General features: G+C 43.5%; 1 protein-coding gene across 1 annotated transcript; it reads left to right on the top strand.

The window, feature by feature from the left end:
- Positions 1 to 1,953: 1,953 nt before the first annotated feature.
- NPAP1 (nuclear pore associated protein 1) lies at positions 1,954 to 5,216 on the top strand. The gene is given in 2 exon segments (XM_010978084.2): positions 1,954 to 4,450; positions 4,453 to 5,216. Coding segments are annotated over 2 exon segments (3,261 nt in total).
- Positions 5,217 to 14,839: the final 9,623 nt, after the last annotated feature.

Raw genomic sequence — 14,839 nt, 5'->3', positions numbered from 1 at the left:
AGGTTAGAAAGGGCTTATGATATTTCTCCTTTTTCCAAACAGAATTTAGGTGTGAATAAAACCTTTTGTGTCCTACCAAACTCAAAGTTTATTGGGGATGGAAGCCCAAGTTTGCTTTGACGTACTATAAAAAAAATCTCATGAGCAGAGGATTAAACTAATTTTGTAATATATGAATTATCTCTAATGTTATTTTAAATAGATTTTTAAACTAAAATATATAGTTAAAAATTTTGCTGATAGATATAATTCTGAGTTCTGAGACTTCTACATGTCACATGCCAGATACACACACAGCACACAACATCAGCCCCAGGAGAGAGAAAACACTCCAGTGAAGAAAGCCAAAGAAACAAGATTCAAACTAGGTAAAGCTATGTTTAGGCCAGGATTTTTCAGTTCTTTCCTGTCATACTGAAATTCCAGCTCCTGGACAATAATGTGTAATTTCCTTATCCTAGACACCCAAGATGTCTGCTCTCTTGGATATAAGAATCTGTAGAGTTACATATGTGTGGTGAATGGACCCAGTTGGCATGCTCACAATGACCAAATTGTATAGATCATGCTTTAATCCAATACATTGCTCCACTATTAAGATTCAATAAATGATATTTTTGCTTTCTAGACATGAATGAGATACTTTACTGGGCATATTTCAGGAAGGTCAGAGAAACTGGCTTCTAATCCATATAGAATAATCCACTGGTGAATTTATTTCAAGATAGCGCACAATTTACCTAGAATATAATTTTCACATATTTGGATCCCTCAAACTAGACCAAAAGGAAAATCTGGTCTTCAAGGCTCAATTAGAAAAGCACCTTTACCAGCTGGCTTTAACTGGTGCTATGCTGACAGTTGGTGGTCCTTGATCTGTATCTCCTGAGACCAGGGCCCAGTGTGGTGGATGATCAATCTATGAGTTGAACATAAGACCACCTCCTACTGAGCAGTGCAAGTGCTCACCATAGGTATGGCATTTAGAACTAAGTACCATAAGATCTACAAACAATGACAACCAAAAAATTGTAACACATGAAGCATATATGACGAAGAGGCACCACAGTCCAGAGCAGGAGCTCTGGAACTGCACAAGCTTGGCTCGAATCTTGGCTAAGCCACTACCATATGCATGGCCGGAAGAACAGTCTACGGTCTAAGCGCTGTTTTACTAAATTTCTAAAAAGAAGTGAAGAAAGAACCTACCTGCTAGGAAGGGACGTCATGGGATCCTGCATCCGGTCAGGTCAGGGCTTCGCTTCCCCCGCTCAGAAACCTTTCCTGCCAGCAGTGGAAAAGGTGCTCCCCGGCTCCAGACCTCGCAGAGAATCTGGGGAGGTTTTGAGAGAGGGCTGGCCACACTCTAGCAGGATCTGGGGGGCTCCTGTGCTCTGCTTTGATCAAGCTCTGGCCTTTGAGGCCCCCGGGGCGGGCGTGGCGGGGAGGGCATGCCGATACACACACAGGCGCCGAGGAGCCTGCAGAGCAGGTGCCCAAGCAGAGTGAGCTCTGGAAGAGAAGACCTCCACAGTTCTGGACAGTCTCCATATGGTGGTCCATCTGGTGCCAAACACCTGGCACCCACAGCGAGAAGTCCCAGGTGCTAGGAAGTCCAGAAGGGGCCCGCTGCTGCGGCCACGCCCTTTGCCCTTTGACGCCGCTCCTTCACGTGCTGAGCTTGCGCACTCCCTGGCTTGCCCTTTCTCTGTGACGTGTACCATTGACATGTCACAAGCACCAGGCTGAGCCGTCCAGTGCCTGCTAGACCTCGAGAGGAGTCAGAAACTAGGGAGAAGCTCTCCCAGTTTCACACTTAATTCTCGGGTTCGTTTGGCGCACAACTGGTTCCACATGGGAAATTTCCTTTGTAAATTTCTTGCCGCGCCCCGCCACTGGCCCCAGCTTGGCTATCGCCCTCGTCCGTAGGTTATTCCTGCCAGGGATGCTGCCATGCCAGGCCGGGACCACCCTGCTGCTCCAGCGCCTGCTTTCCATCCTTGGCGCAGGCCGATCCATCAGCCTCGAGCACCTTTACCAGCTACCTTTAACTTCATGCCAAAAATGCAGTATCCCATCAGGCAGGCCAGGTACCCCCAAGTGGGGATGCTTCCCTTGCTGAGGTGGGGGGACCCGCCAAAGAAGCCCGTGCTGTCTGCCCGTAATTCCATGATGTTCAGGCACCCAAGTACCACCAGGATCCCTCCTATGAAGGGCAAATTTTCTCTCCCTCGTTCACCACCTGAGCAGGTAGTCAAGGCTAGAAAGCCAGTACCATCCAGTCACATTCTGCTTCCTCGCCCAAAGAAGAGTGAGGTGAAGGTCCAAGAAGAGCCCAGAAAAGGAGCAGCAACGGAGGAGGAGGCTCACATGAAGACCAGAGGACAGGACGACTGGCACAGAGAACCCCGCAGCACAGGGGATATGCCATTGATATCTAGGCCCCTGGAGACCAACGGAGTCGCCACGTTTCCCAAGTGCAGTCCTGAGCCTCTGGACCTCCTTCCAAGGCACCCAGAAGGCAACTTGAGTGAGAACACCCAGACGTCTCCGAGGAATTCCTCCCCAGAAAGCCATGTCACCGGCTCAGACAGCCCTGTTGGAGATGTCCTGCCTCCTTCAAAGCCTGATCCCGATGCTGCAGTGTTCTCTGCCCCAACCACATGCTGCTCCCTGCTGCCGAAGAGGCCAACAAAAGGGCTGGGTGAAGACCACCGGCCAAATTCACCAGGCTCACCAACTTCTGGGAAGGAGATGCAGCGTGAAAAGCCATCAGACATGCCATCAAGAAGCGCTTCTTCAGCGGTATCTGCCAGCAGTAGACGCTGCAAGCGGAAAATTCCCCTGCCGCTGCCGCTGCCGCTGCCGCTGCCGCCGCCACCACTACAACTGCAGTGGGGTCGAGGTGAGCTGCCCCCTCCTCCTAAACTTCCTTGCTTGGCTCTTGACAAAAATCTGGGCCCCTTGGAGAAGAACACTGAGTGTCAGTGGAACAAGAGCTTCAAGAACACAAGGAAGGTCATGGAAGACTGCAGTGCCCCTCAGCCTGCCCCTTCCTTCTCCCCACCTGCCTCGCAGGTGGCTACTTTCACTCTGAAGGTCCCTGCTACTACCACCCACTTGGCTGACATATCTTCCAGGGCCCCCATACAGTCTGTCCCCCCACCTTCCCCCACATCTAGACACACAGTCCCTAGCTCCACTCCTCTAGATACTCCTGCTGATTCTCTTCCTCCTTCGGGTCCCTCTCATTCAGTTGTAGCTACATCATCTCTTACTTCTAACTTCCCCACATGTCCTAGCACCTCAACCTTCTTCCAACCGTCCTCCTACAAAAACGAATCCCCAACACCTATGTGTATAGATTCTCCCCCTCCTTTGTCCTTACCTACCTCTCTTCCAGTCCCTTCCACCATTCCCACCACTTCTGTGGCAGTCCCTTCTACCATCACAGCCCTGGCATCAACAGGTTTGACCTCCCAGCCTACTTCAGATCCTGGAGTCACTGACATGGACACCACTCCCCATTCCTACAGTGTCATTTTTAGGTCTCCCCCAGGCTTCAGGGTGGAGCAGAGGCATCCTGCAGGGGTACCAGTCTCCACCAGCCCACCTGTGCAGACGGTCCCCCATCCCAACTCTCAGCCTACACTCAGGACCTCTGACGGGCAGCAGAGAGCCTCTCTCCCTAGGGCTCCTGTTGTCACCAGTCTCCCTCTTTCAGCTTCTGGGGCCATCTATGCTCCAACAGGCAGCACCTCTGCAAATGTCATGCCAGCTTTTGACATCAATGCTATGGATACCACGCCTCCTTCCCAGGCTGTCATTTTCCACTCTCCCCCTATCTCCAGGGATAATCATTACCCATTTCACATGATTGTTCCTGGTTCTGATAACACACCACCCAGTGGCAGCAATGCTGTGGCCTATGCCTCTCCTGGTTTACCTGCAAAGTCAGTCAAAAGACAGGCTGCACATTCCAAGCCTCTCTCAGACTCAGTAATTAGCTCTCAGATCATAGTTAGTGCCTGTAATAGGCAGGTGTCTAAAACCACTGGAAACCCAGTCGCCCCAGCACAAAATAAAGGCCTAACTTATCCTGCAGGCTGGCCAGCCAGAGGCAGCAGGATGCAACGAAGTTTGCTAGGTTCCCCATCTGCCACCATTGTGAACACCGCGCCAGCCTCTGATGGCAACCTGAATATTCTCCCCAGCGATGCATCCACTACTGCTGGCTTTGGAGTTGCCACAAAGATGCCTAGCACCAGTAGTTCACCGTCTGCCAATACCACACCAGGCCAACCTGTGTTTAAGGGACCTACAACCCCTATGGATGGTGGGAGCTCTGGAGTCAATATGTCTGCCCTATGCTCCACTAATTCAGGGGTATCCCGACCACTCAACTTTAGGGCAGGACTGAGCAGGGCACCCCACACCACTTCTGTTCCTCCTCGGGCCAAATAGTCTGGGGTCCATCTAGCCACACTATGGCTGCTGTGGTAGGAGGACCAAGCACCATCCCAGTATTTGGACACATACCTGATTCCATCTTAAATCCAAACACCTGGGGCCTACCTGTGGCAAACACAAATGGTACAGTCATGGCAGGGAACAACACCATCCCTATGACTGGAAGTCCTAGTGTTTCCACTTTCCATAATGGCACCTGGGACCCACCAGGACACAGAAAATGTTCTACACTTAAAAGATCCATTACCCTGAAGAAGGAATGTGTGTCAAGGGACAGGTCTATCTCCACTTTTCATCAGAACCACACCACATCTGTTGGAACTGCAAGTGCCTGCACCACCCCTGGGGTTAGACACACTTCTAGTTCTACCCGCTTTCCAAACACCTGGGGCCAACCCGTCCAGAGTTCAGGCTGGGGTACAAAAAGGGACGACATCATTCCCACGGCTGGAGGACCTGGAATTACTGCTTTTCATCAGTATAGCTGGGGCCCACCTGGCCAATACCCAGGTGGTGCAGCTGGAGGGAACAACATCGCACCTGCACCCTTGATGGCAGGCCCCAGTATCAACACCTCCCATCAGACTTGGAACCCATCAATGCAGAGCACAGGGAATGCAATGAGGAACAGCACTATACCTGCTGTGACTGGATACACTTACGGTCCCCCGTTCATACAGAGCAACTGGGGCACCCCTGGACAAAAGCCAGGTGGTGCAATGGGGGCCAGCACCACGCATACTTAGAGAGGAACTTTTACTCTCTTTGACTGAGAGAGAAGAGTCAAAGAAACCAATGACCAATTCCTTTCTTCTATGAGGAAACTCAAAAATTAAGGAGATCTTATTCTGAAAACTGTGTAACCGTGAATGGACTTTGCTCCACTGGACGGCAGCTCAAGCCCCTTTAAGTGAAGTTGAACCTGCTCTCTGCCTGCAGCAAGCCAGAGGAACACAATTCAGCAGTGTGTGTGTATTGTATGTGCATCTGTGTGTAGGTTGTGTGTTGGACGCTGAGTAGTACATGAGAATCACTTACTACTTAACTACTCAAGAAGTTCCAGTTTAGAGAACAGAATTTGAAGAACAGAAGAGAGCTGCATGTATCATCCATGGTGTCGTCCTGGCTTGACTGTTGACTTGGCCGACCCAAGCTCTTGGACAGTTTTCTTTTATCTTGGGACATGCTGTTTTTAGGTGCTTCCTTTCCCCCGTTTTTAGGTGCTTCCTTTCCCCCTACCCATTTGCCTCAGTGGGCCCTTACCTTTCCCAGTTTATGCACATATATATGTAAATAAACCTTGTTCTTGTTAATCTGCTTCTGCTTATGTGTCTTTGCTCATTGACTCAGCTGTAGAGGAAGAACTGACATACATGAGTGGTGATGTGTTGAGCCAGACTTAACACTGCAGAATCCTAATGACCGGGATCAGGACTGCACGTGCTGACTCTTGAAATCTGTGTTTTGAGTGTAAGGAATGACAATCCAGGAGGAACTAAGGTCCAAAGAAGGGAGAGATGCAGTGACTCACCCTTGCCTCTCTACATGTCTTTCTCCCCTCTACCACTCTGACCTCACTGGAGGCTAGATAATCTCCGATGTGTGACATGGAACTACACTTTATGATTTTAGATTTTTTAAATGTTTAAATGTCCTTTCTGTGCATCTTTTTATTCGATTTAGACCAGTCATCCTCACACATTGCCACTTCACCCAGAGAGGATGGATCTGGCATCAAGGTTCTTATGTCTGGAGAAACAAAGGAAAAAGAGTTTATGGCTGCTTTATGATTACTGAAAATTTAAGTTTACTTCAAACTCACCATGCTGCTTAAAATATCAGAAAAGATCCCCTTTAATGACTGGCTTGGGTCTGAGGGAATCCACTAAAACATCAAATCACAAGAGTTGTAACCACGCCCATTTCTGGCTGACGCTCGAGTTCTACTGGGCCTCCACTAGACTTAATGAGTGCAAATTTCCTGACTCTGTGGAGTCCGTCTTCTAGTTGGAACGGAGAACAGAAGCGTATGTAACTTATCCGGCAGGTTAGCCAGTAACAAATAATGTGGAGATTAAGAAGTGTATGGTGAACTGAGACTATGGGCAGAGAGAGGCAAGGCTTTCAGGTTACACGGCAGACAGGGTAAGCCTCACTGGGAAGGCGGGATGTGAACAGTCTAGAGGCAAGTGAGACAGATACCTGAGGGAAAAGCATTCCAGATCACGGGAGTAATCTCTCCAAGGCCCAGAGGAAGGATGCCAATGTCCTCAGGGAATAGCTAATAAATAATGTGGCTGCAATAGAGTCAGCAAGTGAGAGGGAGGGAAGGAGGAAAGAACAGAGATGTTGGTTGAATTTCTGGCATCACCATTTATTGGCTGCATCATCACAAAGAGTTGATTCAACCTTCAAATGTTTCAGTGAACTCAGTGCTTTTTCTATGGCTTATTCACCTGATTTTTGGAAAGATAAAGTAATGTAGGGAAGTGACTTACAAGCCATTGTTACTGTTCTATATATAAAAACAGATGGATAGACAGATAGACCGACTGGATGAATGGATGGAATAGATAGCAGATACTAGAGTTATGGACTGAATTTGTGTGTGTCCCTCCCCAAATTCATATGTTGAAACCCTATCCCCAGATGTATGATGGTATTTGGAGGTGGAGCCTTTAGGAGGTAATTAGTTTTAGAAGAGGTCATGAAGGTGGAGCTGCCATAGCGGGATTAGCTCTTACAAGAGGAAGATACACTAGAGCTTTCTGTCTTCACCATGTGAGGATACAGCAAGAAGGTGGCTGTCTGCAAGCCCCCCAAAAAGGGTTCTCACCAGGAATTGGCTCTGCCTTGATCCTGGACTTCTCAGACTCCAGAACTGTGTGAAATGTCTGTTGTTTAAGCCACCCAGTCTATGATATTTTTGTTACAGCAGCCTGAGCAGACTACTACAGATAGGTAAGTACGGAGATGATGATAGATACATCAGTATATAGATGACAGATAGAGATAGAGAATACATTATGTATGCTTAAGAAGTTCCTTAAGCAATAGTACTTTGAATACCTTCACCAGGCAATTCAAATAGGGAGATCCCTATTTTAGAGGGAGCACAAAAGTGCTTTCTTTTATGAAGTACACACATGGAAAAATATGATAACTCAGCCTAAAAATGCACAGCACTAAGCCTAGTGCAACATTTATGAGATTAGCCCTGTAAAAACAAAGAACATCATCACAGAGAGGTTGCCAGACTCCTCCAGGCACCCTGCTGCCTGATTCATTCACTCTAAGTTCTTTGTCACACTTTCAGAGGATCAAAACTTCTGCCCCTTGGCTTCAGAGAATCTCCTGCCCTTTGTAGTCACAACTGCCTCCTAGAAGCAGGGTTGAAATCCATACCTTCTTTCTGCCAGTATTACCAGGGACAAATTTTAATTTTAAAAATTCATACTTCTTCGAATCCATGTTCTTCAGTCTACTGGCTTATAATGCTGACTAATTTTACATAAATTTCCTGTGCCTCTGTTTCCTCACCTGTAAACTGAGGAAATGGATAAAACCCATTACATGGGATTGCTTGTGATGATGCAAATAATAATGCATTTCCAACCTTTAATGTCCAACACACAGAAGCACTCAAGAAATATTAGCTATTATCACTTCTTATAGTACAAACTTTCACCCTAATCTCATCATTTTCGCTCTGCATGAAACTATTTGTGCCCCCACAAACAGTTCTCTGCCTTTCCTTTCCCCTTATACAACTCACCTTCTGTCAATAACATGTTTGTTTTGTTTGTGCTGTTAATATTTACATTTTGTTACGTGATCACAGCAAAGTGTCCTATGTTTTATCTACAGCTTGACCCTCAGAGTTGAAAACCAATAAACTGTATTGACTAAGTTTAGCTCAATCTTGGGGAAAAGAGTGTGGTAGGATTATATTTTCTTCTCTCCAGGTATGGGTCCCCACTTCTATCTTTAACATCAATTGTTTAAACTCATGCTATATTTTAGTTTGCCTTTGACTTCAACTATTACCTCTTCTCACAAGATTTCATTACTTTTCCAAAAATTCGACTCATTTTCTTCTTTTTTCTCCTTGCACTATTTGTCCATAATAAAGTTATTTTTTTTTAATTTTCAGACTCAATATTGTTTACTTGGCTGGGTCTCTTCTTTCTCCAGAACCCCTGCCTGTCCCCTACTCAGTTTGGAAGTTACAAGACCAAAATAAGGATAAGATCCTAAAGGGGACCAAATTGCTTTTAGGCTAGGCAAGAAATGCTCACTAATTGCTAATTATGGGAAATGCGTAATTCTGGCCTCATCATCCTAATTTCCTAGCTTTGTGGGAAAGCTGGCAATCTTTATTTCAACTAGTTCTCCAGGTAATTATGAGGCTGGTGGTCAATATTTCATATTGTGCCAAATACTGGTCTAGGCCATTAGGGAAATCTCACCAAGGGCCCCATATATCTTGTAAGATTAAAAATTTTGTATGGAATTTCAGGCTAAAACTCTGGTTAGTAATAAGCAGGGTATTTTTCCTGCATGTATCTCTCAAGAACTAGACAGTGGCTTATGGAAGAGTTGAGAATTTCAAACTCATGGATGTCTGTCCTTCTTGTCCCTAAATATTTTCTTTTTAGAGATCTAGAAACTGCCCTTGACTGTGATAAGTGTGACCAGAGCCCTCCTTGAACCAATCACTGCTGTGAACTCAGGATGATGTGATGTAATGAGGCTGCCTGAGCAGCAGTTCATACTATACCTGAGACAGAGCTGGTAATGGTTCTCTCAGCAATCCCAGGACAGGAGCATTGCCCTCAGATACCCCTTCCAGGTAGGAAAACTGAGGCTCCTAGAACCCAACAGGTGGTAAGTGTTAGAGCCATTATATGCTAGATTCGTCCAAGGCTGGGGGGACACGGAGAGGACAGAAAAACAAAACAAAACAAAACAAAACCACTCCTAAAATATTGTCTTTTTTAGGTAAATAGTACCTCTGTTTTAAATCTAAGTTGGAGATCAGAGACTTTCTTAGAAGTAGGCTTCCATAAGATGGAGGACAGATGAAAGTTTATGTGCCAAGAGATGGGGACTGGTGGGGGATGAGGGGCACTGAGTTAAAGGGCTCAAAACAAGCTCTGTTAGTTTCTAATTTGCCACTGGACTAGCCCAGGCTGTTGTATAGAAAATTGGAGATACTGACTGGTGAAATATCTAAGTTAGCTATATGGACAATCACTTAAAAATATTTTTCTGTTTCCCTTGAAACACAACTATTTATTTCACCAAATACATATCTCTAAGTTACCACAGAAAGTTGAGTAAGTTAGATGTTTGGAATTTGCATTTATTATTAACAAGCACAACTGTAGTGCTCACACTATGACAAGTACTATTCCAAGTGCTTAGCAAATATTAACTCACTTAATCCTCATAATCGCAACCCTATACGTAGGAATTATTTGTAATATTCACCTTTTTTTGGAAGCTGAGGCCCAGAAAGGTTAAATAAAGGTTAAATAAAGCTTGTCCAGTGCCACACAGTAAGTTGGTGGCAAAAAATCCAGGATTTAAACCAGACCATCTAGACTTTTGTCATTTTGTTGTGTCACTTTATTTTAAGCTATATTTAGGGAAGGGACTAAGGTGATAAAATCTGAACTAAAAGGAGAAGGGAGAAATGAGAAAATGAGTGATCTTAGAAATGATGGAGGATTCAAATACCTACTATGTGTCAGACATGCCACTGTGTTTCCAGTCACACATTTTAATTTGAGTAACAGTTCCGATGCATTAGCTCCCTATGGCTGCCATAACAAATTAACACAAACTTGATGGCTTAAAATAAAATACTCATTTCTTAACAGTTCTGGAAGTCAGAGGTCCAAAACCAGTTTCACTGGGCTGAAAACAAGAGTTGGCAGGGCCGTCCATGTCCCTCTAGAGGCTTTGGGGAGAATCCGTTACTTTACCAGCATTCCTTGACTTTTGGCCACATCAACCCAATCCCAACTGCAACATTACATTCTCTTTGGAGTAAAGTCTCCCTCTGGCTCTCTTTGTGAACACCAGTGAATATACTGGAGCCCATCCAGGTAATCCAGGATAATCTCCTCACCTCAAACTCCTTAATTTAATCCCACTGGCAAAATCCCTTCTGCCTTTTAAAGTGACATTAACAGGTTCTGGGGATTAGAATGTGGACATCTGGGGGCAAGGGTATTACTCAGTCTACTACAAGGCTGATACTGTTACTTTTCTCAAACGCAGGAAATGAAGTTTAGGGAAGTAGTTTGTCCCACGTCTTGCAATGTTCCAAAGTAGAGATTTAAACTCTGGCTGTCTGACTTTAGGACACAAACTGAACCATTTTAATCTGTGTTTTTAACTGCTGCATATATTTGGTTAAGAGTCACACTTAGGTATCAAGACCCCATTGAATAAAACAGTATTATACTCTCTTCTCTTTCACTTTGTCTGGTGTACTTATAAATCTCACCCAGAATAGAAGAGCTCAGAAAATTGTTATGCAGGCTTACTAGGAGAAAGCATTTACTGTTCGATTTGTGCTGAGTAATGGAAGGGTTTTTTTTTTTTTTTTTATTGAATATGCTACCAAGTAGTATTATTACCATTTTACATATTTAAACAACCAAACAGCAACAACAAAAAGCTATGGATGCAAAAGTTTCAGAGACATGTCTAAAGGCATCCTGGAGGGCAGAAAAGGACCTGGTACCAGATGCCAGATGCCCAGGACTGAATTCATTCTATCCAGTCCTGATTAGGCACCTGTTCAGAGGGACTGTGACTCATCACACAACATCTGAGTCTTTACACCCCAGCTCCAAGATGGAAATTAGCCAAGGGATCGCAGATACTTGTACTAATCACTAATCCATAATCTTTTATCCCCATCCTTTGTGGGAGAGAGCTTGGCACTTTTAAAATCCTCTTCTGCTTGAGAAAGAGCAGAGCAGCCTTTGCTCCTCTGGCTGTGACCTACTGTGCTTTGCAAAGGTGATTTGGCAAGTGCAGCTGCAAACCCATCTCCAATATCAGACATCTATGGAAAATTCCAGTCAGGTTTTAGACCTAGTCACAGTACATTTTCCTGAGGATCAGTAATGATTTGCTGAGGATCAGTAATGCTCTCCGCATGCTGGCTGACAAGGGCATGATCTCTGTGCTTATTAGACTCCATTTGTCAGCTCCTCTCTGACACAGTTGTCCACGGGATTCCTCAGGAACATCTGAGGTATTTAGGCACCATTTCAGGAGCTGTGCCTGCCTATATCCTCTCATATCTTAATCAACATTTCCCAGTTGAGATTATAAATAATTCAACTTAGGTGAGTTGTCAGAGGCATTCTTCCCTACTCTACTTCATTTGAATCTCTATGCCCTTGAGTTTCACACATGCGGCATCACATATTCCCCCTCATCACTACTTTCAGGAGTCAGGGCTACGAAGGTAATCGGCAAGTTCATTAGCCTTTCCATTTCTTTCCCTCTTGATTGTTTAAGAGTGATTTGCTAGAGACTGCGCATTCCGATGCTTTGCAAAGCTCTGTGGTGCAGAGACAATATTGGAATTCTGCCCTGGAGAAACAGACATTCTATAAGTCGTTCTCCTTCTCTTATACAACATAAAAGGGATTCATCTGTCATAGTTACTCAAGGTTTCTCTATGTGCATTGCCAAGACTTGAAATACTCCACATTTTCTGTTGGAAGGTACTCTGCATTCCATGATATTAAGTCCACACTATATAAGAAATTTAGTCTAACCTCTCATCTGTTGATTCATGAGGTTTCCACTCCTCACACTATTGTGAAGAAAAGTAATTGCTGGCCAAAACCTTGGTCGAATGTTTATGTTTCCTAGTTTGTCAGTTAAGTTTAACTGTTTAGACTGCCTTTTGCCATGCAGAATTCTTTAATTTTTATGAAGTCAAATAAACTGTCTTTTTCCCTTATGATGTTTCAGTTTCATGTTCTGCTTAGGGAAAGACTTCCTCATAACAAGAATATGATTTCTTATCCTACTTTCAAAAAAATTTTTTTTAACATTTTTTATTGAGTTATAATCATTTTACAATGTTGTGTTCTTATCTATTTTATATTCTTCTAGGTGTTTGTTTCTTACATAGAATATTACCAAATGTTTGCTATGCAGGCAGCCCTTGCTCTGAATAGTTCACCTGTGCATGAATTTCAGTTACTATGACTTAGTTAAATAATCCCAGTCCCCCAATAAAACAATTCAAATTTCAGTTACCACCATGTATTAACTGTGAGGAAGTACATAAAATACAAACTTCACAGCCAGTTCTTGAGTCCACAAATCACTGTAGAAATAACAAATGCATATCATGACCAGCGAACAATCAGGTCCTTTCTTTCAAAGTCTGTGGTGCATGTTATTTAATTCATATACAGACAGCAAGACCCATGTATTATTTAGAGCTGTACTGTTTAATCTCCAAAATTTTGTAATTTCCCATCTCTCCTTTTTGTTACTGAGTTCTAGTTTAATCCCACTGTGGTCTGAGAACAGACTTCATATGATTTCTGTTTTATATTTGTTAAAGTGTGTTTTATGGGCCAGAATGTGGTCTATCATCTTGGTGTATATTTCATCTGAGATTGATACAATATTGTATTCTGCTGCTGTTGGGTGAAACAGTCTTAGATGTTTATTATATCCATTTGGTTAACGGTGGTGTTGAATTCAGCTATGTCTGTACTGATTTTCTGCCTGCTGGATCTATCCAGCAGGGGTGTAGGGATGCAGAAATCTCCAACTATGACAGTGGATTTATCTCTTCCTCCTTGCAGTTCTATTAGTTTTTGTCTCACAAGTTTTGATGCTTTGTTGTTAGACACATACACGTTAAGAACTGTTATTTTTTTCTGGAGAATTGATCCCTTTATCATTATGTAATGCCCCTCTTTGTGCCTGTTAATTTTCTTTGCTCTCAAGTCTGCTTTGTCTGAAATTAATACAGCTATTCAAACTTTCTTTTAATTAGCGTTAGCATGATATATCTTTCCCAATGCTTTACTTTTAAGCTATATGTGCTTTTATATTTAAAGTAGATTTCTTGTATTAGATCTTGTTTCTTGATCCTCTGTGACAATCTCTGTCTTCTAATTGGTGTATTTATTCCAGTAGTATTTAAAATGACTATTGACATTGTTGGATTAATATCTACTATATTTGTTACTGCTTCAAATTTATTACCATTATTTTTGTTCCTATTTTTATATTCCACTATTTTTCTGCCATTTATAGTTTTAATCAAGTGTTTTATATAATTCCCCTTCTCTTCTTTGAAAATCCAAACATGATGCACTGGGTGAAATTAACTGCCAATAAATAGGCCTTTAGTGATGTGGTACTACAGAAGTACTGTACGGTCCTATGCTTACGTCTCAGTCTTACAGTGAGCACATGCTCCTCAGCTATGAACTTCACAAGTGCTTCTCAGTATCTTTCCTCACCTTAGGCGAGACAGAATGGCTGGACTAGGATACTTCCTTTCCCCCAGGTCCGTTAGGCTCTGAAAAAACCTAACCATAGGTTAGGCCTCTGACAAAACAGCTTCTCTTGAGGACAGACCTTATTAAAAGTAACAGAAAGCTCTGGTGTATTTCAAATTGTTCCTTTTTCCCTTCCCCTGCCAGAACTCTAAGGGGATTTTTCTCTGACCTTCACCTGGTATTGACAACATGGTCGAGTGCAAGAGACAAAACTCACAAAAACATAGGGGCCGCCCTGGAGTTTTTAACTCACAGACTTTTCCACAGTGAGCCTCCAGTGATTCATCAATTACAGTTCAGATTTTCCTACCTTAGTATTGGTTTCCACAGAGATTTCTGCTCTTGGGCTTCTGCTCCAGTAAGTTGTTATTCTTTGTATCTGACTGTCTGCCTCTCCAATTTTGGGCACAGTGATTTTCTTCATGACCTCACTTCTCTAATGGATCTAAGAAAAATTGTTTATTTCTCAGTTTGGTCAGCTTTTTACTTGTTAGGACAGAGATCCTTCTAAGATCCTTCCATGTGGGACTCAAAATTGGAAGTCTCGTAAGTTGTTTTTTTTTTTTTTTTTTTTTTTTTTTTTTACAGTAGAATAAAACATGTTAATTCTCAATATCTGGAACGTTTCAGGTTGCGGTGTACTAACTAAATATAAGGCTTACTGTTTTTTAAAATCTATCCATAACTTTATAACCAACAGGAAGAAAGTTTCTAGTGTTTTGTCGGGAAGATTTTAAGGTCATGAAACAGTAATACTTTCCCCATTAATCGTTAAGATCACTTTGCTCAGGTCAGCTTTTGTGAGC

This window comes from Camelus dromedarius, chromosome 10, assembly GCF_036321535.1.
Source record: "Camelus dromedarius isolate mCamDro1 chromosome 10, mCamDro1.pat, whole genome shotgun sequence".
NCBI classification, from domain to species: Eukaryota; Metazoa; Chordata; class Mammalia; order Artiodactyla; family Camelidae; genus Camelus; species Camelus dromedarius.
This window is presented reverse-complemented; position numbering and strand designations above follow the sequence as displayed.